Genomic DNA, 21039 nt, shown 5'->3' on the forward strand with positions numbered 1-21039 from the left:
CAAAACACCCTATATCTGCCACTCTATCATCAAACACATTCAACAAACCTTCAAAATACTCACTCCATCTCCTTCTCACATCACCACTACTTGTTATCACCTCCCCATTTGCGCCCTTCACTGAAGTTCCCATTTGCTCCCTTGTCTTACGCACTTTATTTACCTCCTTCCAGAACATCTTTTTATTCTCCCTAAAATTTAATGATACTCTCTCACCCCAACTCTCATTTGCCTTTTTTTCACCTCTTGCACCTTTCTCTTGACCTCCTGTCTCTTTCATTTATATATCTCCCACTCAATTGCATTTTTTCCCTGCAAAAATCGTCCAAATGCCTCTCTTCTCTTTCACTAATACTCTTACTTCTTCATCCCACCACTCACTACCCTTTCTAATCGACCCACCTCCCACTCTTCTCATGCCACAAGCATCTTTTGCGCAATCCATCACTGATTCCCTAAATACATCCCATTCCTTCCCCACTCCCCTTACTTCCATTGTTCTCACCTTTTTCCATTCTGTACTCAGTCTCTCCTGGTACTTCCTCACACAGGTCTCCTTCCCAAGCTCACTTACTCTCACCACCCTCTTCACCCCAACATTCACTCTTCTTTTCTGAAAACCCATACAAATCTTCACCTTAGCCTCCACAAGATAATGATCAGACATCCCTCCAGTTGCACCTCTCAGCACATTAACATATAAATATAAATATCTTACTGAATCATAACTTCAGGGACCATCAGCTGATCGATGAATGCTGACATCTCAGCATGAACTTGCTTCCTGTTGGTAAGCTGGACATTGATTGAGGCTGACTGTTCTTGAAGAGATTGTATCTCCTGACTAATTGTAGATAAATGAGTCAAAAACCCTTCCAGCATGCCCTGCATATTCTAAGTAAAGGAAAAATATGTTACTGTTTAATCTATAGTAGCTCAGAAAGAATGGGAAATTGAAAGACTATTCAAAAGCTAAAAAAAGTGAAACCGTAGACCTACTAAAAATACACAGATAATTATAATAATTCAGTTATAGAGCGTACTATATTCTGCACCTGGACAACATACAAAGCATACAGAAACATGCCTATCAGTGACAAATAGCACAGCAGCACATAAAATGCCTACAGGAGAAAAGAGTCACATACATTGGTTATCTGCAACAAATCACTCTATCACATGTATGTTTCTCTCCATCCTGAAATTTCAGGACTTAAGCACTCTAAGTATTTTTCACTCCATCCAAATTGGTCTAACCTTTCTCCTTGTTCTCTCCACTTCTGACACATATAACCTTTTACTCAACCTTTCCCCATTCATTCTCTGCACCATTTCAGCATGTCTTTAGCTCTCTCAATCATACTCTTCTTATTACCACATCCGTCTCTTACTCTTGTTTTACTTACTTGATTAACTTTCCTCATACCATATATTATTCTCACACACTTCATTTCCAACAAACCCAACATCCCCTGCACATTCTCAACTACAGCTCATTCTTCACATCAGTACAACAGTGTTAGGAGTACTATACCTTCAAACATACCAGTACTTATACAGTACATCACTAAAGCCAAACATAAAATATGGACTGTGTCCAAGTATCTAAAAAGAATATCTGTATGCTACTTACTTCAAGAATTGAGTCACACTCTGTTATTTGGTGGTGCAATGTAGCTATATTCTGGGCTTTGTTGATGTAATCTTGGATGCTTAGATTTTCCAGCTAAAAGACAAAGAAGACCTTATTTTACTGATACTTATATACTCTCAGCCAATAATAAATTGTTGATCATACATAACACTTGAACAACTTACTTTCATTAACCCTTTCACTGCATATTCATCATTCATGGCATTCCCTAATAAACGTAATTTTTCCTTGAAAAACTGATGGAATTTGACAAATTTTCTTCCATTTTCAACTGAAATGACTATCCTGTTTCCTTATCTGGCACTGAAATTCCTCTAACATAATATACAGGAATCGAATTTTATGTTTTTAACTAGAAAACTGATAAAATTTCTTGATCTTATTAATAAATAACAGATAAATGAGAAAAAGGATTGATTAAAAAGTCAGATGTATTCTGAAAGCACGAAACTCCTCTATCCATGGAGAACATTACCTTATTCATAGATATCATGTACTATACATGTGTTAGTAACAGCAGAAAATTACACATACAGTAAGAAAAAAAAATATTTGCATTTTCTGGGTTGATGCCTGAAATATATCATCTACCTTCTCTGCCCATATATTTCTCTTCATGTGACTCATGATGAAAGAATATCTTAGAGGTGAATGAAAAGAGAAAAATTAATGAACCAAACAATTTCCAGGAACAGGCACTAAGTTCATTTACATATCATGCTATTCATAATATTTCTTTATACTATACATCATGATGTTACTGCATATAACTTATCTGTTGTTAATCTATATTTGTATTCACTCACGTTACCTAAAGATGACTACACTCTGTGTGGTTTGGTGGGCACATTAAAAACCATGTGATAGTACATAGTAATTTAGGCAGTAAGAGTATGAGGGAAAGAGTTTTGGCTGCCATGAAGATATCAAAATTTTTGCAATGGGTAGGAAATGAAATCTAATCACACATAAGCAATTTCCATGGTGAAAAGGCTAAAAAAGCTTACCACATACATGTTTTCTTTTACGATCCCTCTAATGGTACTGCTTTACAAGCAGCATAATTCACTGTTCACACTCAAATAAAAAATTCTGTTACAAAAGCAATATAATTCAATGTTCAAAGTCAAATAAGAAACTTTGTTATATACAGGCAGTATAATTCATTATACAGTCAAATAACAGTTACAGTTCATTCTAATCATACCTCCAATACATAATCAAACAAGAGCTCTACTAATCCAAACCTGTCGGAGTTCCTTCTCTACAGATTGGGAGTACTGTCTCAGGTCTGTTCCAGAAGTGAGGGCTTCACGGATGACATCATCTTCCAGCTGAGCCTTAAAGCTTGAGTCTACATCCTCACTGCCTCCTGATCCTGCCATCTCGACTACTGCTTTTATGTGGTAAAAGCTCACTGTTGAGCATGAAAAAAGCAAATCTCTCAGCTACAATCCTTAACTGCCCTTCATTCATGTAATTCTCCTTTAAAGACATAAAAGCAATATGGATAACACTGGTGGCAAAGAGAGGCAAACTCAATAAAAAATGGCACAATCTCACTTAACCATCACCTGCTACAATTGCCAATTGATAACAAATAGGGTCACTGCTAATACCATTAAATGATGATGTAATTTTCCCCATTCACCTCAATTTCTAGCATAGATTTGATCTCATCACTTTTCTACAAATATCATTAACATCATCCCATCATACAATAATGCAAAAAACCTTTACCAGTTATTGTGTAAACACAGCCAGCAGAATTTTCTGGTGAGCTTTTGATTATGATATTCTTTATTGTAATGATATTGCTGAATGGTAAAATTTACATTAAAGGATTTAAGCAACCTGGGAAGTATTGCACAATCATCAATAAAAGGGAGAACTAAAAGATTCTTGGTATCAAGGGGAGGTTTGGATTTATAAAATTATTTCTTTACCAGCTTAAGGGACTTATAAATGAAAAAGCTAAGATACTCTTAACTTGGATCCAATAGAATATATCTTTTCAAACTCATCACCAATAAATTCAGGACTGCGTATACATAATGCCCTAAGGATTATCGACTGGAATGATAATTTAACTCTGTCATGTTGAGCTGAGTAATAATGATTATATGAACACACACATTAGTAGGTTTTCTGTATATGCTAAACTTAAACATGTTCCTATCCCTATGGATCATGCAATCTAAATATGGTATATATAATTATTTTCCACTTTTGCAGTAAAGTTGATAGAAGGTACTAATCTGTTAAGTATTTTTTATTTATTTTGCTTTGTCAACCACACTCTTTTTATTACCACACATCTCTCTTACCCTATCATTACTTAGTCAAACTACCTCACACCACATACTGTCATCAAACATCTCATTTCCAGCACATCCACCCTCCTGCGCACAACTCTATCCATAGCCCACGCCTCACAACCATACAACATTGTTGGAACCACTATTCCTTCAAACATACCCATTTTTGCTTTCTGAGATAATGTTCTCGACTTCCACACATTCTGCAAGACCCCCAGAATTTTCGCCTCCCCCCCCCACCCTATGGTTCACTTCCACTTCCATGGTTCCATCCACTGCCAAATCAACTCCCAGATACCTAAAACACTTCACTTCCTCCAGTTTTTCTCCATTCAAACTTACTCCCAATTGACTTGACCCTCAACCCTACTGTACCTAATAACCTTGCTCTTATTCACATTTACTCTCAACTTTCTTCTTTCACACACTTTACCAAACTCAATCACCAGCTTCTGCAGTTTATCACATGAATCAGCCACCAGCGCTGTATCATCAGCGAACAACAACTGACTTACCTCCCAAGCTCTCTCATCCACAACAGACAGCATACTTGCCCCTCTTTCCAAAACTCTTGCATTCACCTCCCTACCAACCCCATCCATAAATAAATTAAACAACCATGGACACATCACATACCCCTGTCGCAAACCTACATTCACTGAGAACCAATCACTTTCCTCTCTTCCTACACGTACACATGCCTTACATCCTCGATAAAAACTTTTCACTGCTTCTAACAACTTGCCTCCCACACCATGTATTCTTAATACCTTCCACAGAGCATCTCTATCAACTCTGTCATATACCTTCTCCAGATCCATAAATGCTACATACAAATCCATTTGCTTTTCTAATATTTCTCACATACATTCTTCAAAGCAAACACCTGATCAACACATCCTCTACCACTTCTGAAACCACACTGCTCTTCCCCAATCTGATGCTCTGTACATGCCTTCACCCTCTCAATCAATACCCTCCCATATAATTTACCAGGAATACTCGACAAACTTATACCTCTGTAATTTGAGCACTCACTCTTATCCCCTTTGCCTTTGTACAATGGCACTATGCAAGCATTCCGCCAATCCTCAGGCACCTCACCATGAATCATACATACATTTAATAACCTTACCAACCAGTCAACAATACAGTTACCCCCTTTTTTAATAAATTCCAATGCAATACTATCCAAACCTGCTGCCTTGCCAGCTTTCATCTTTCTTACTACCTCTTCTCTGCTTACCAAATCATTTCCCCTAACCCTCTCACTTTGCACACCATCTCAACCAAAACACCCTATATCTGCCATTCTATCATCAAACACATTCAACAAACCTTCAAAACACTCACTCCATCTCCTTCTCACATCACCACTTCTTGTTATCACCTCCCCATTAGCCCCCTTCACTGAGGTTCCCATTTGTTCCCTTGTCTTATGCACTTTATTTACCTTTCCAAAACATCTTTTTATTCTCCCTAAAATTTAATGATACTCTCTCACCCCAACTCTCATTTGCCCTCTTTTTCATCTCTTGCACCTTTCTCTTGACCTCCTGCCTCTTTCTTTTATACATCTCCCACTCATTTGCATTATTTCCCTGCAAAAATCGGCCAAATGCCTCTCTCTTCTCTTTCACTAATTATCTGTTCAGTAAAAGGAGAAATGTTTGTACATTTTCATTTGTTGGTCAGACACAAAGAACTATACTACACATATTCATACACATGCACCAGTGTGACCTCTTGCAATATGTATATATATTTTTTATTATATCTTTTTTATTATACTTTGTCACTGTCTCTCACGTTAGCAAGGCAGCGCAAGGAAACAGACGAAAGAATGGCCCAACCCACCCACATACACATACATATGTATATATATATATACATGGAAGTGGAAGTGAATCATAGGGTGGGGGAGATGGCAAAAATTCTGGGAGTGTTGAAGAATGTGTGGAAGTCGAGAACATTATCTTGGAAAGCAAAAATGAGTATGTTTAAAGGAACAGTGGTTCCAACAATGTTGTATGGTTGCGAGGCGTGGGCTATGGATAGAGTTGTGCGCAGGAGGGTGGATGTGCTGGAAATGAGATGTTTGAGGACAATATGTGGTGTGAGGTGGTTTGATTGAGTAAGTAATAATAGGGTTAAAGAGATGTAAGGTAATAAAAAGAGTGTGGTTGAGAGAGAAGAAGAGGGTGTTTTGAAATGGTTTGGTCACATGGAGAGAATCAGTGAGGAAAGATTGGCAAAGAGGATATATGTGTCAGAGGTGGAAGGAACGAGGAGAAGTGGGAGGTGGAAAGATGGAGTGAAAAAGATTTTGAGTGATCGGGGCCTGAACATGCAGGAGAGTGAAAGGCATGCATGGAATAGAGTGAATTAGAACAATGTGGTATACCAGGGTCGACGTGCTGTCAATGGATTGAACCAGGGCATGTCAAGCATCTGGGGTAAAACATGGAAAGTTCTGTGGGGCCTGGATGTGGAAAGGGAGTTGTGGTTTCGGTGCATTATTACATGACAGCTAGAGACTGAGTGTGAATGAATGGGGCCTTTGTTGTCTTTTCCTAGCGCTACCTCACACACATGAGGGGGGCGGGGGTTGTTATTTCATGTGTGGCAAGGTGGCGATGGGAATGTAAAGGCAGACAGTATGAATTATGTACATGTGTATATATGTATATGTCTGTGTGAGTATATATATGTATACATTGAGATGTATGGGTATGTATATTTGCGTGTGTGGACATGTATGTACATACGTGTATGTGGGTGGGTTGGGCCATTCTTTCGTCTGTTTCCTTGCGCTACCTCGCTAACACGGGAGACAGCAACAAAGCAAAATAAATGAATAAATAAAGAAATAAATAATATATATATATATATATATATATATATATATATATATATATATATATATATATATCTTTTCTTTTTTTTTCTTTTAAACTATTCGCCATTTCCCGCATTACCGAGGTAGCGTTTAAGAACAGAGGACTGGGCCTTTGTGGAATATCCTCACCTGGCCCCCCTCTGTTCCTTCTTTTGGAAAATTAAAAAAAAAAAAACGAGAGGGGAGGATTTCCAGCCTCCCGCTCCCTCCCCTTTTAGTCGCCTTCTACGACACGCAGGGAATACGTGGGAAGTATTCTTAATCCCCTATCCCCAGGGATAATATATATATATATATATATATATATATATATATATATATATATATATATATATATATATATATATATATATATAATTCTTGCATTTGGTGAATGAACAGTTCTGATAGTTAACACAATACAAACTTTTGCATGTTTGAAAACAAAAGTCCTACATGAAAGAATTGTGTTTGCCTCTTAGATGATTTTAGAGTGAAAAAAATAAGAGAGAAAGTGTGGTGCACAAGACAGTACATACTCAATGTTGGATAAATATGAAAGTTCTTTCCTGACCCTGGCCAGTGATTCACAAATTCTTGGTCGCAATTGCAGCACTATACTCATCTAAGTAAGATAAACTTAATTCACACTTATACCAAACTTCATGTACTCTATATAAATTATATCAGACTGGATTTGGTTGTAAGGTTTGGTTTGCTTTGGTTTGGTTTATTTAGGTCTGTTTTGGTGTCATATCTGCAAGAAACCAGGTATCTTCAACCCAGCATTTTCCCAGTCTTAAAACCCCTTTCTGTTCACAGGAAATTACTTGAAATTGCATAAAGGAAGGAGGGTTAGCGCACTTACTGGGCGTGGAAGTCATTTTCCCCTCGAAATTTTATCAATTACACTGTAAAATCATATAAAAAAAATATACTTATAAGTGACCCATTAAAAGTGAATAATCATCTTACCTTTATATGATAAACATCAGCATCCACAAGCCTGTCAGCATTACATCAAAAATGGCACATATTGTCTATTACACGAAGCACCCCCAGCATGTTGCGAAGCTGTCATTCTGGCTCATCAAGTAAATTCGCTAAGTACTTTATATCAATCTAACATGACTCTGCCATATGCATAATTATTGTGAACTCATAAGATATACCTTAAAGAATCAGAATCAAGCATAAAAGATAAAAAAAAAATCTATTCCCAAGAATGCCACGAAAGCTTGTTTGTTGTGATAGATCAGCTGTTGTGCAGCAATGTTGCCATTCACCCCAGTAACATTAGTTACATTTTAAACATTAACTTATGGCAGAGGAATATCTAAATCTTTGTAAAATCATTTGATCATACGAAATATTTGGTTGATGACCAGCTGATCTGATGCATAAAGCACCTCAGATACTGTTACTTGGGTAATATAAAGTGACAAGTACGTAACACCTATATCCAGAAATACACCGGAATGAATCTCCTTGACCTCTACAGAAAAATGCTTTGACCTATGAGATACAATGTTTGCTTAGGGAATGTGTGGAAACACGTTATACTGCTCAATAAGATCTTGATCCAAAAAATCTTATCATGTTATCATGGCTCCTTTTCTTGTTAATGGTCAGTTTGTTTAAACATTCCCTCATGAACAAATGCTTTATACATGTAAAAGTTTCAGTTCAGAAGTAAAATTCCATGTGTGATATATGCATTACACAAAATCTTAAACAAGTTACATTAGAGGTGTATGAAGATCTCGTGAAATTAACTCTCATCAATGATGGCTTTAGTAGCAGCTTCTGAGCAATAGATTTTTCTCCTCGTAAACACCTCTTACACTTAATTTTGTTTTGACTGATACAACTAATGTGATTTTTTTAACCATCTATCAGCAAAGTTAGAAACAAGGCATGGATCACCTACTTCATACTACGTGGTCGTGGACCTCTTTTCTTCTATAAACATTCTTGTTTTACTCTTCAAACTTTCCGGAATTTTGGTCACACATTTGGTCAGCAACATTGTACCCAAACCATTAAATGCTCTTTAATATCAGGGGTCTGTTCTCAAACTTCTGTCTGGGAATCTATCCAGGTTTCGTGTCTTGTACTCAGGATTCTATGCTGGTGTGGGGTAATCACTTGTGACAGTCCTACATGCTTGAGTAATGCCTCTAATTATTCTTTCCAATTACAGACTATCTTTGTGAGTCTGGGTAGGAATGTCCAGGTATTTACGTAGGTCCTGTCTTATAAACAAGTGTCGCCCTATCAGTTCTTCAGTCTAAGGATTTAATATATATTCACTGACTTCCTGTTCTACAGCCAGTCGTGGATTTTTTTTTTTTTTTACGTTAAAGTCACCATTACGCATATAGGTCCTCATCAAGGTCGGGCCTTAACTTAAATATAGATAGGTCAAAGAAGGGTGACACTGGGCAAGTGACAAGTTTTGACGTTTAGCCTGGGGGAAATGATGTCGGACCGCTTTCGACTTAATCCTGTCAAGTAAGGATGCAGAGCTAAAGCCACCCCAGATATGAGACAGTGCGAGCAGTACTCTATACAAGAATCAATCAATTCTTTATAGAAACGTAGCAACTGTTCGGAAGAAAAGAAATCTTAGAAAAATAGCACTCACAATTTTTTCGAGGCGGACTTAACTATTTCTGTAATGTCACTACTCCCGTAATTTGGGATGGGTCTTCTTCACTTACATCTTTCTCTTGTTTTAACTTTTCCAGATTTCTTCTAAAACCTATCGTAAAATCATAAATTTCTTAAAACTCCTACTATATTGATCAGCAGCCGTGTTCATATTTTGAAAATGGCCAGTAACACAAAGCCTGTATCCCTACTCTGTAAACTATATCTAACATGGTAGCAAAGCCTGTATATGCAGTATCTATAGCAGGTAATCTAGAAAAAAAAAAAACGTAGCGTCATTGATCTACTGTCACTTTTTGCCAGCCAGTCTTTACTGCAACGTGCGCTTATTCCCTTAATGTCAAACAGAAATGAATTCAAAAATGAAACAATTTTAAACTTTCGCAAGTTGAACATAAGACGTGACAGTGTAATTTGGGTTTCCAATCACGCTAGAATACATCAACGGCTTTGTGGAGACATTTTGTGCTGTAGAAAAGTCAGCTAACCTTATGAGATTCTGACAGTCACATTAATCAAACTGCTACTTTTTCTTTTCCATAAAATTTATAACGTGATGTTCAACATCAGTTCTCTCGTATTATCTGCTGTTATGTACTCCGTTTCCAAGCTTTATAAACCTACTTTACGGTGTTATGTTTGCTTATTGGCTAAATTGGCATTATATGCATACAAACCTTCCTATCAGCTCACTGATTTTCGATTGACCTCAACTCTTTATCAACGGATAACCTCAGCTGACTTGAACTTGATAGTCGCTATCTCTGCTAAAGCTCCAAAGTGAGATGCAGAGTTCCCTCCTCGTACTGTGATGCACTGCGGTGACCCCGGGGCTAGACATAATGGTCGGATCCGCCTTTAGGCGATCGCCCTCCTGAGTGGTCGGGATATGCAGGTGGTCTGAGAAAACAGGTGCGTATCGATGCCCGGCCTCAACATGGATTAACAATATTCAATATGGCTGAGTTCAATTATCGCCACTGTCAGTGCCATGCATTATTACATCACCATGGCCACTATGCTCTTCATGACTTAATAGCATACTCCAACTTCTGCCGAGCCCTAACGCTGACCTTATCAACCACTACGGTTGCGGCTGCAGCTCTGGTGTCGCCACCCCGATTAGCAATCATTCAGCCGCTTTCCGCAGTCCTACACGGTAAGTTAGACGGCCGCTCCTACTGGAACTCCTACTCTTAGCTTGGCTTGAGCAGATCTGTCACGGAAACTAAGAGTTGGGTCCTATAGTATCGGCACACCTAACGTTAATTGATTTCAGAATATCACCAGAACACGAAGTAATTGGGTTGCATTTTCAAGATTTGAAATTCATCGGCACAGAGGTAGTATTATCTGACGGTATAACTGCGCTGGTAAGAAAGTATTGGCGTTAAATACGGGCCCGTGCCGTTCCTATACCACCAACTGATTTTTTTTTTTTTTTTGATGGGTGAAAATATACTACTATGAATAATCACATCAGACCTGATTCACAAAATTGCAAATAATGCTACGTGCATTTTCGCTTATATTTACGTGAACATCAATATGTGCTCCATCCATGCTTTCATGTCCATATTAGTTGATTATATTCCAAGGCTAAATTTCTGGCATTTATGTATATGATAACATTACATTTCACCTATGTCTTTCATACCAATACGGCACCGGATATACGTACTGGATCAGTAAAGTTCTCCCCCAATTTTCTAAATCAAATTATCGCAACTGTTATTCTTATGAAAGGAATACCTGGACCAGTCTCATCCAGGGTATGACAGAGGACGGGTATGAGGATCTGGACCGTGCTCATCTAGCTGGGAATTTGTGCCGGTACCAAGCTGAAGCGCACCCGCGGACAGATCCTGCTAGTCACAACTGCACACCCACACAGATCCTGGTCACACTTGCACTCTCCTCCTGGACACACCTACACACTAGTCACACTGCACACCAGCAGACAGACCCGAACATTCCTTGCATAACGTCTATCAAACACTATGGTATGAATCGTCTGTCTCTAGGAAGATGCTTGTGTTTACTGATACTTGGCTCATGCTGGCTGGAGCCGTGCTGGGAGCAACAGCTACACTGCCATCGCTGACTGTCCGCTCTCACTATAAGATGCAGGTATAGACATTGTTTTAGATGTTAACTGGCAAATTATTAGCATGTTCTATTTTTCAAAAACGCTTTCTGTTTTCTTTCTTACATTCCTGTACGACTGATTCTTTGCAAATGACAATAATGACACAGAAGTTTGATGTTCTCCAAAGTTTTTGTACCTCTAGCAAGCGGCGTCGTGCCTGGCGGCAATGGCGGGGCTGGAGCGTATTAGACAGCTAAGCTGCTCCCTCACTATCCTGGCCAGCCCTGACGACTTTGCTACCGACCTCACAATTCACCTTCTCCACCTCATGGTTGCTGGCCAGCTGCCCTACCAGGTGGGTCACGACCAATTGCTCCACCAGGTGGGTCATGATGCTCCAGTTGATCTACCAAGTGGCACTGTGGACCAGCTGCCCTTTCAAGTGGACCTGCAAAAGTTTTTTACATGTTTAAGGCAAGGTTAAAGGCACTGGATCGCTTGCTCAGATGTACTGCTAAATACTGATGATAGGGTGACCCAAGCTTCTATCCTCTAGGTGCAGATGTCTCCTGACGGAGGAGGCGGCGCAGGTACGGCATGGCGCAGCACCGGCTGCGACACGTACATAATCGTCGCTGAGGTTAGTCATCGCCACCACTGAGTTTCAAGTTGTGATTCCATTGCCTACAAATAACTGGAAAGTGTCCTTAATTCGGTTTTCGGTGTAATTTGATATTCAGTTTGATGTTACGATTCATATTCTCTGAAAATGCTCTCCCAAATATCTTAGATTTTTTTGCTTCTCTGAAGATGAATTAATTCCGTCACTAAATATTTTTTAGGAAACATTATTGTTTGGTGGTGTTGAGAAACTGGGATATGATTTGAAAAAACCTTCAGGAGTATTGTCGGACAACCAAAATTCATGAATGTGAACATCAGTGTAATAAGGATGACCATGTCGGTACCAACCTCACATATAAGTTCAAATCTATATTCACTTGCGATGTTTCTCTGCCTAACAGCTCTGTTAAAAACAGGCAGTTCATATGTACTGCCTCACCAACCTTCCCGGATGTTTTGTTCCCATAAGCTGTTGCCTTCATTATGAAAATGCCTGTGAACTATTAACCTATTATATTTTGAAACTACTCATTTTCGAGGAATCACATTTACACCATTGTTACAATGTTTCCATACTAACGTTATCCCACTGTAAGAGTAATTACTTATACCACTACGAAGTATATTATTAAACATTACTACTACTATAACTACTACCACTACTACTACTACTACTACTACTACTACTAATCATTATTACTGTAACTAAAAATATTAGTTTTTATTACTTAATGCAACCAACGCTTTTGTCTTGGCTATTTCTCTGTAATTGCTGTCACATATGCTGCTTCTGTCTCTAATGAAAAGACTATTTCTGGAATCACTTCCGCTGTTTCTTAAATCATAATTTCCCTTTAACAATAGAATCTGCTGGACTTTACGGCTCTTCTGGACACGGACGACGAGGCCTGGGATTGGCAGGGGCGGTACGCCATGTTTTCCCGCTCACCCGTCGAGGACTTACAGCGCCTGGCAGTCATGTATAAGCTTCAAAAAACTGTAGACGTTGTCTTTATCATGTACGTGTCTGCGTCCGTGTTATTCATAGGTTATTATGACACAGACTTGGCAAAAGCTTCTCTTATCAAATAAACGAATGTTACAATAACCATTCATAACTATCACATGGCCACTGCTGACCTGAACCATTTATAATCATCACATGAACACTGCTGACCTGAGAGATTCAGTCATCACATAGACACTTCTGATCTGAACTTTTTCAGTTCGTTCCAACACTGTTAATGATGATCATCATCGACCTGCTATACAATTAGAACCTTTGAGCTAAGAATATTAATTTTTCATTCAAAAATTCCTCTTGTTTCCCAGCCCTGATGGAAGTGAGAGCCAGTTAGCCATATACGCCCACCAGCTGTACAGCAACAGGAACTTGCAGTTTCTAACACTGTGGAGAGACGGCGCATTTGTCTCCGATGTAAACTTTTTCCCAAGCAAGGTAAACATGAGAGATCCACCCATATGTAACTCTTCCCCGCGATCTGAGGTTATCAACGCTCGGGCTATTGACCCTTTTCAGGCCCCATTACTTTCCCCAATGCTTCCTGAATGCTAGAGGAAGACAGTTTTTATTTCATGTTTTCTTTCCAACTAATAAATTGTGCGGTTACTTTGTTCATAGGTAAAACCGACACCAGACACGCAGGTGCCTTAGGCTGGTGGCGGTTGCTGGAAGATATCTTCCTCTTTCGAATCTATAGTGATTAAATATCACAATAATTTTTGGAGCAGACCATACGGAAAGTAACATGAGCTCTCGATCGCGTTCATTTCAAATGAATGAAAAGAAGCTTTTTCTATTTGCATATAGATTAAGGAAGAAGTATCGTCACTCTTGTTATACAGTGAATGTTACTGGCGTAATATATCTGGTGAAATATGATGCAGGTGGTAAACCTGGGCGGGCGTGGAGTGCGGGTGGTGGCCGTCAACCACGCCCCCTCCGTATTCTCCAGTGCCGACGCTGATGGTCGCCTCCACAACCTCTCCGGTCTGGACGTCAAGGTAGGCAGGTATTCCCGCACATACCAGTCGGTGGTTGGAAATACTCAAAAAGTCATCCTAAATTTGAAGACTACTCCATATAAGATTGATATTCACTATGACGCAGACGTTCATCACGAGATAAATAGTGGGAGCTATGTTTTTTTTTCTTTTTTTCTGGTTGTTGATAGTGGGCCGACTTCGGCAGGTGGTGGAAGCGGTGGGTCAGGCACTCAACTTCCAGCCAGAGTTTTATGGGCCAGGGCCAGACCTGTGGGGTGTCCTCCTGCCAAACGGCACCTTCACCGGTATGGTAGGTAAGGGAGGCATCCATTATAGTCAGTCATTATCAACTCATTATGTATATTTTCTTGGATATAAATTATGTAACATTCAAATGTGGACTTTCTAGTTGTAAGGCGAGAGGTACGATCCATACACGTTCCTCAGGGCTGGTGAGTAATGACGAAGCGGAGATGGGTATCGGTAACGTGTTTCTGACGGAGGAGCGGGCGCGTTTCATCACCTTCACCACGCCCTACGACTTCGAGCGGGCCTGCTTCCTCACACCAGCGCCCCGGCCGCTCCCCTCCTGGATGGCCGTGTCCTTTCCCTTCACCCTTCACGTCTGGATCCTAATGACGGGTCAGGCCCGTCATCAACCATAACAAAATTTCTACATGTCTACGTGTCTACTACCATTACTCCACTTTCCCAAATTTCCTTGAGTACATTAGTTAGACACAGCTTCTGCGACAGCCCTCAAACACATCCTCAACCCACGCAAAGCTGGCCAAGTGAAGCATGCACTTGCAGGCTTATAAAAGTGTTTCTTACTTTTCCACTTTACACACGAAGTGACTCATCAATTGATACCAAAGTCTACGTTCGTACCAATACCACACTGAATGCTTCAACTGTAAAACAAAACATCAGAAAGTGATAATTTCCCCTAAATAAAACGTTGCAAATACAACCGTCGACAACCAGTCTGCCGGGGATATATAGATAAGTTAACAAAGATACCTATGCATCCAACTTCCCATACACTTTCAGTAAAACCTACACATCTCTGTGAACTATAACCACATCATATTTCCCGACTGTACACTCCCTCAGTCCAACCCTTTATTTTCTCGTGAACATCTGAAAGAAGGGATACATCAGCGGCTGGGGCTTACCACAAGTAAATAACTGTCCATACAAGTAACGTGGATGGATTTACGATGCGCAGACATATTGCTCTCTCTGCCCGCATTACAAGCCTAATTGTCAAGTCACTGAGTCGAGGGATGACCCGTACAATTGCCTCGATTGTCCCACCTCCTCCCACAAGGAGAGTCGCTAATTCTTATGTCACCACCTACGTGGATATAATAATTTGGATGTGATTATTGTCCGTTAGCCACGTTATTGGTGGGTGCTAACGCCCCATTGTTGGAAACCTACCTGAAATGTCATCATATTACGAAGGGGGAGGTAATAAATCAATATGATAATAACACATGGTAAGTTATGATTTATACAATAATATCCTCATGGTATCATATAACAACATAAACGTTAGCCATTATCATTTCTTTGATTTTTTTTTCATATCAATGAATTTCTTGGAAGTATAACTTTTTCATAAAAAATTATGTTTGGTTGTGGTGGTGTTGACAGCAAGCTTGGTGTTGCTGACGGTGGCGGTGCGGTTAATGAGCGAACTGGTCGTGGCTCGGAGTCCACAGGAGATACACTCAACTTCGTCAGCATTCCTCATCATCCTGGGTCAGTTCTGTAACCAGGCCAGACCTCAGCCTACACGCCCGCCGATGCAGGTACTCTGTCGCCCATAGCATATTTTAGACATTCTTATTGTATAAAGTTCCTTTTTCCTATAAAACACTATATGGATAAATTAAAACTCAAAAGATATTCTTCAAATAATGTACTGTAGTATATATATATCTCGCATTTTACATGTACGTACAATGTGGATAAATGCATATTCAGTTTCCTGACTGATAAGCAATACATTCCTGAGGAAATACCCACGGCTTTAGCTGAAGAAATATTTTTTTCAGACAGGCCAGAGGAGCCAGTGGGTAGGCCTATCTCGTACCCTCGATTTGGTGTCATGCACGTTTTCCCGGATATGTTGTCTTTCATTTGTGATCAGTAATATAATGACATTTATATCTTAACATGTATGAATGGTGTCATGCTTGAGGTAAATGACAGATGTTAAAGGAGGCGATGAGGTGAAGGTTCTTGCAACAGACTGTACCTCGTCAGGTGGTGGTGGGGTTCATCATGATGTGTGGGTTCGTGGTGACGGTGTTCTATTCGAGCAACCTGACAGCGTTCATGACAGTCAAGGAGCTGGAGCAGCCCTACACTTCCATCCGCCAAATCGTCCAGGTGATGCCCTGATATCTCGAGTTCTGATTTGAAATTCCTTTAACGTACAACTTGCTTCTATAATCACGTCTGTCATCATAGCATCTACTGCAGAATTCAATGCATTATTTATAGGATAATGTTACTAGCCTTTATCCTAAATGCCTTACCTACCTTACAGACAGAATGTATCAAACGTTATTTACTTTACAGTGAATTAGGACATATAATGAGTTTAGCTGTATCACTGGCCGAAGTGCAGCCTACGTTCCCAGATTACTGTATTTAAAAACTGATGTTATGGTTTGTAAAAAGACCTGTGTAACAGACAGCTTGTAGAATAAAACTATCATTGAACTGCTGCATTTGTGGAGAACATTACCAACAGATAACAACAGTTCCAATTTTTGATGCTTAACCTAAAGCATGTCGGTATGACCTAAGGGTATGGTGACTTGCCTTTGACCTGACACGTAAGGTTTGTGTCAAAGAGCACACCTTCATACCCAAAGGGTCGTACCACCGTTCTCAAGACTATAATGAAACTCCGTGTCGCAGAGCGGGCTGCAGGTGGGAGGCTACAGCGATTTCTGGCGCGCAATCTTCCGAGGCTCGGCCAACCAGCACGTCCGACGCCTCACCAATAAATTTTATCGCTTCAGTGACGTCAAGCAGTTTCTCCGGTACAAATCAAAAGTTTTAACGTGACATCTGTCTTAGGAGCACTAACCGTGCTCAGTGGCCAATTACTAAGATCCAGGGCTAGCCCATTACTGTTTACTAATTGACCTTGTTTTTGATAACTGTACCTAGATTATTCGTAACTTAATCTACCACAGACTAGGAGCTTAACTCCAGCTAACCTACCACCTTTTCTAACATAGGCTATGGGGCTTAATCTAACCTAACCTACCACAGATTGGGAATTTCTTGATGTTAACTAACCTAGCATTTCTAAAGTTAGGAATTTCTTAAATTGCGCAACCATAGTTTAAGAGTTCCTCATCCTAACTTAGGCTACCCAAGTTACCACTGGTTGGAAACTTGTTAAACCATGCTACACTTCTGCAAGTTAAGAGCTTATTTACCTAACTAACGGTTTAAAGGTTAGGAATTTCTAAACCTAACCTACACAGGTTAGAAGGTTTAATCTATCAAAGGTTAGGAAGCACACAAGATCTATAAAGCAGGCATCATCACAAAACTGGATAAACAGAACAAAGACGTCATCACTCATATAGTAAAGTGAAGATTAGGAGGAACCCCAGCCTACATGTTTGTCACCCGCCACTCAGCAAACCTACCCAATATCATCGATGCACCAGCAATAATAATTATGATTACTTTGTATTTACAGATTCAAATCGTTCGTATCTTTTACATATTTACATCGTTCGTATCAACCCCATCTGCAAAAGGTTGAAGGATTAACTATACAGATTTCATAACCATCATATATGCTAAACCCATAAGTACGGCACTACAACCCTTGTATATGACGACTTGGGCTCAAGGGGTTCAGTACACATTCTATTTTCCGATTGTTTGTTTTACGTTTCTATCATGCGCTTTATTAAAGGCCTCTCTTCTCCGTTAGTTTTCTTTTGGCACAGTTCTTTTCTTTATTTGTGTCTACATCTTTTTAGTATAACCTTCAATAATAATTGCGCATTATCCACATATAATGACCTGATGATTCTCGACACTGTGGTGCACTGTTCATATTACCGTGGACTTTGTCACTTATTATATTCCTGACGTGTAGCACCTGCCTTTCCCGACAGACGGGTCTTCTACCGTAAGGGGGTGTTGCTTGAAAACATGCAGCACCTAGAGTACCTTCAACAAACCTATCTCACCAACCGTGCGGGCCAGTCCTCCGTCAGGCTTATGCTGGAGGAGTGCATCAACCCCTTCGGCGTTGGCGTAATGCTGAAGAGGAATTCCCCCCTCAAGTCCGCCATCGACACGGTCACTAGTCTTTCCGTTGCTAAGTAATCTGGTACATTCACAGTATATGTAGTCAATATCTGCTTACTCAATCTACTTGAACAATTTGTAGTTCGCACTATGTACTTACACCTTTACATTTCTTGTTTCGTGCAGTCACATGTGATGTAAATATGTCTACTCATTCTTTTCAGTTACAATTGCATTCTGTTTTCTTTTACGACGAAGCTAAAGGTTCGGCTACTTGGGCACCAGTTCCCATAGCTTTAGGTCCGATGTGAAATTCACCATGTCACAATTCACACATCCGTCGTGATATGCAGAAATCTGTCGTCATCTGACCGTAGAGGTAAATGTGGGAATTTCGAGATTTATGGTCAATACTCTCGTCGCAAAACCTGGCGTGAGTCTTTGACCCGACGTACAGCCGTGGAAGTTGGCGCCCGGTAACCGGACGTTTGGCTAATTTTCCTCTGTATTTGACTAGGTATCCATTTAACGATGATGTAGAAAAATGGAACACGTTTTGGGAAGTAGTAGCAAATGCACAATGAAGTCAAGATACCGTATGATAAAAGGGAATGGTTAGACTAGCATCGTCAAATGTTTCTTGCCCGCAGGCAAAATGTGAAGTTAAACCGATTACGAAGCCCTTCTTTCCAAGACACTGTCCTCAGTGAGATCATAATACCATCTTCTAGTTTTCTCTTAGCTCCATTTTGTAACTCGAGGTAAAACATTAGTGAGCACTTGTAGTTACTGAATCATTCTCCTGTTCTAAATACAGCCCGAAGTAGTGATTCATCAAATGTTACTATTACTTGAACAGTAACACGTACATTAAAAATCCACATATCAGGAATCCGGAAACCAGAAAAACGTTTTTAGCATTATTATCGAATATTCCTATTCATTTTACAAGTATTGTGACACTATCCATTAACATAGGAAAAGTAGTTATAGTGGTGTGACCAAACTTACTCGATGCACAACTAATTAGACTTTTTACATGTAATTTCAAATAAAAAATCCACAATAAAAAAATACAGTAAAGTCCAGGTCCTACAAATTTCTGATTTTGATGTTATAACGGAACATATTACCATTACACTTACATTATATTTTCAGTACAAGCGAGATATTCTAAACCATTGGTTATTTGATGCAGACAATCCAGAGGTTGCGTGAGGGCGGGCTGGTGGAAAGGTTCTTCCAGGAAGTACTGAAGAAGGAGCAAAGTCGCAACCTTAGTGCCAGCTTCAGCCTAGCCAAAGACTCAAACAAAACACTATCTGACGGCGTCCAACCCCTCACCTTCCAGCATATACAGGTCAGATGAGGCTATCTTTACCTTCGTCTCTCTGATATATACATGACATATAAATTTCATGTCAGTCAACGTATAACTTACAGATGTTGAGGAGAATTACGAAAACAATAAACGCGTATGCAAGCGGTCGAAGGCTGAATCGGCAGGTCCTTGAGTTTACAGGCAGATAACCTCTTGTCCAAACCCTAAAACTATTTTTATTTTCTTAAAAATGTACAGTACACATAGCTCACCAAGTAACAGTAAATGACTCATTACAAAGATATATGGGTATAGTAATCCTGGGATGATTACGGTTTTCAAGATATATGATAAATCACTGAAAAGACTATGCCCGTGCCTTGATACGTATCCCTAACCATGCAAAAGAATCCTAAGACATGACTCCATAAAAGTCATCAGTAAACCAATTGTTTAAAAAATAAAACAAAAGCCTCTCCTTTGCACAGAAGCAACTGATTATTTTTATTCACTGTGTTAGGGAGCATTCCTGGTGTTGGGTGTGGGCCTAGGATTCGCACTATTACTGCTGCTGGCGGAGGTAGCTTCAGCTTGCGCCGCAAATGAGCCTTCAACCCTGAGACAACCATTCAAGGCAAGTAACGCTAAATAACCCATTAAAGAAATACGACGATCCGCTTGCTGGAAAGCCTGTCTCTGCTCTCACACAAGAACAAAATGAAAGATGAAGCAGGGAGCACGTGTTTTAGCAACTAACGGTAAAACAGCAAAAACACTAATGTCAACAAGTCTTGAAAACAAGATATCAGTCCATCAGAGGTGAAACGAACATGAGCAATAACAGCCTCCATGATGGACGTCACTCAGGCAGCAGTAAGAACAAGTACAATAACCATAAATTTGTTTTATAAGGATGTCGAATACAGATAGCATTGTGAAACAATTTAACCTGTCCAAGTGGCAGACAGGATTTGGGGATCATCAGGATCGAGTAATGGACCCACTGTTTAATGCTGTCTGTAGCAAGTAGTGTTAGTGTCATGTAAAGCTCTATGTTCAAGTGGTTTTATTAATACCTTCCTACACAACTGGAAAGAAGTAATGGCCACAGTCACTTCAGGATCTCGACAGACTGGAACAGGATTTATCCTAAAGTGGACATACAAATTGTGG

The 21039-nt window shown here is 39.7% G+C and overlaps 2 protein-coding genes across 2 annotated transcripts in view; one reads left to right on the forward strand and one right to left on the reverse strand.

The window, feature by feature from the left end:
* Positions 1 to 8804, reverse strand: part of Vps52 (vacuolar protein sorting 52) — a 35782-nt gene extending 26978 nt beyond the window's left edge. Inside the window, exons 1-4 of the mRNA XM_071676781.1 lie at positions 8781 to 8804; positions 2902 to 3071; positions 1634 to 1726; positions 719 to 894 (exon numbers count right to left, since the gene is read on the reverse strand). Of these exons, the coding sequence (XP_071532882.1) occupies positions 719 to 894; positions 1634 to 1726; positions 2902 to 3071; position 8781 (440 nt within the window). The 5' untranslated portion in view covers positions 8782 to 8804. The remainder of the gene's footprint in view (positions 1 to 718; positions 895 to 1633; positions 1727 to 2901; positions 3072 to 8780) is intronic.
* A 1608-nt stretch (positions 8805 to 10412) lies between these two features.
* Positions 10413 to 20836, forward strand: LOC139756892 (ionotropic receptor 21a-like). Its single transcript, XM_071676783.1, has 14 exons — positions 10413 to 11653; positions 11815 to 11967; positions 12169 to 12252; positions 13101 to 13255; positions 13569 to 13695; positions 14145 to 14261; positions 14449 to 14557; positions 14691 to 14885; positions 15906 to 16063; positions 16521 to 16646; positions 17184 to 17308; positions 18410 to 18596; positions 19744 to 19905; positions 20387 to 20836. The coding sequence occupies exons 1-14, from the start codon at positions 11552 to 11554 to the stop codon at positions 20516 to 20518; spliced, it is 1932 nt and encodes a 643-aa protein (XP_071532884.1). The 5' UTR covers positions 10413 to 11551; the 3' UTR covers positions 20519 to 20836.
* The last annotated feature ends 203 nt before the right edge of the window (positions 20837 to 21039 follow it).

Source organism: Panulirus ornatus, chromosome 23, assembly GCF_036320965.1.
Source record: "Panulirus ornatus isolate Po-2019 chromosome 23, ASM3632096v1, whole genome shotgun sequence".
In the NCBI taxonomy this organism is placed as follows: domain Eukaryota; kingdom Metazoa; phylum Arthropoda; class Malacostraca; order Decapoda; family Palinuridae; genus Panulirus; species Panulirus ornatus.

Excerpts from the sequence above, each read along its gene's own strand:
- LOC139756892 (XM_071676783.1), top strand. The coding sequence starts at position 11,552 with ATGCTTGTGTTTACTGATACTTGGCTCATGCTGGCTGGAGCCGTGCTG. Across the intron at positions 11,654-11,814 it reads GCTCTCACTATAAGATGCAG|CAAGCGGCGTCGTGCCTGGC; the intron begins GTATAGACATTG and ends TTGTACCTCTAG. Across the intron at positions 13,256-13,568 it reads GTAGACGTTGTCTTTATCAT|CCCTGATGGAAGTGAGAGCC; the intron begins GTACGTGTCTGC and ends CTTGTTTCCCAG.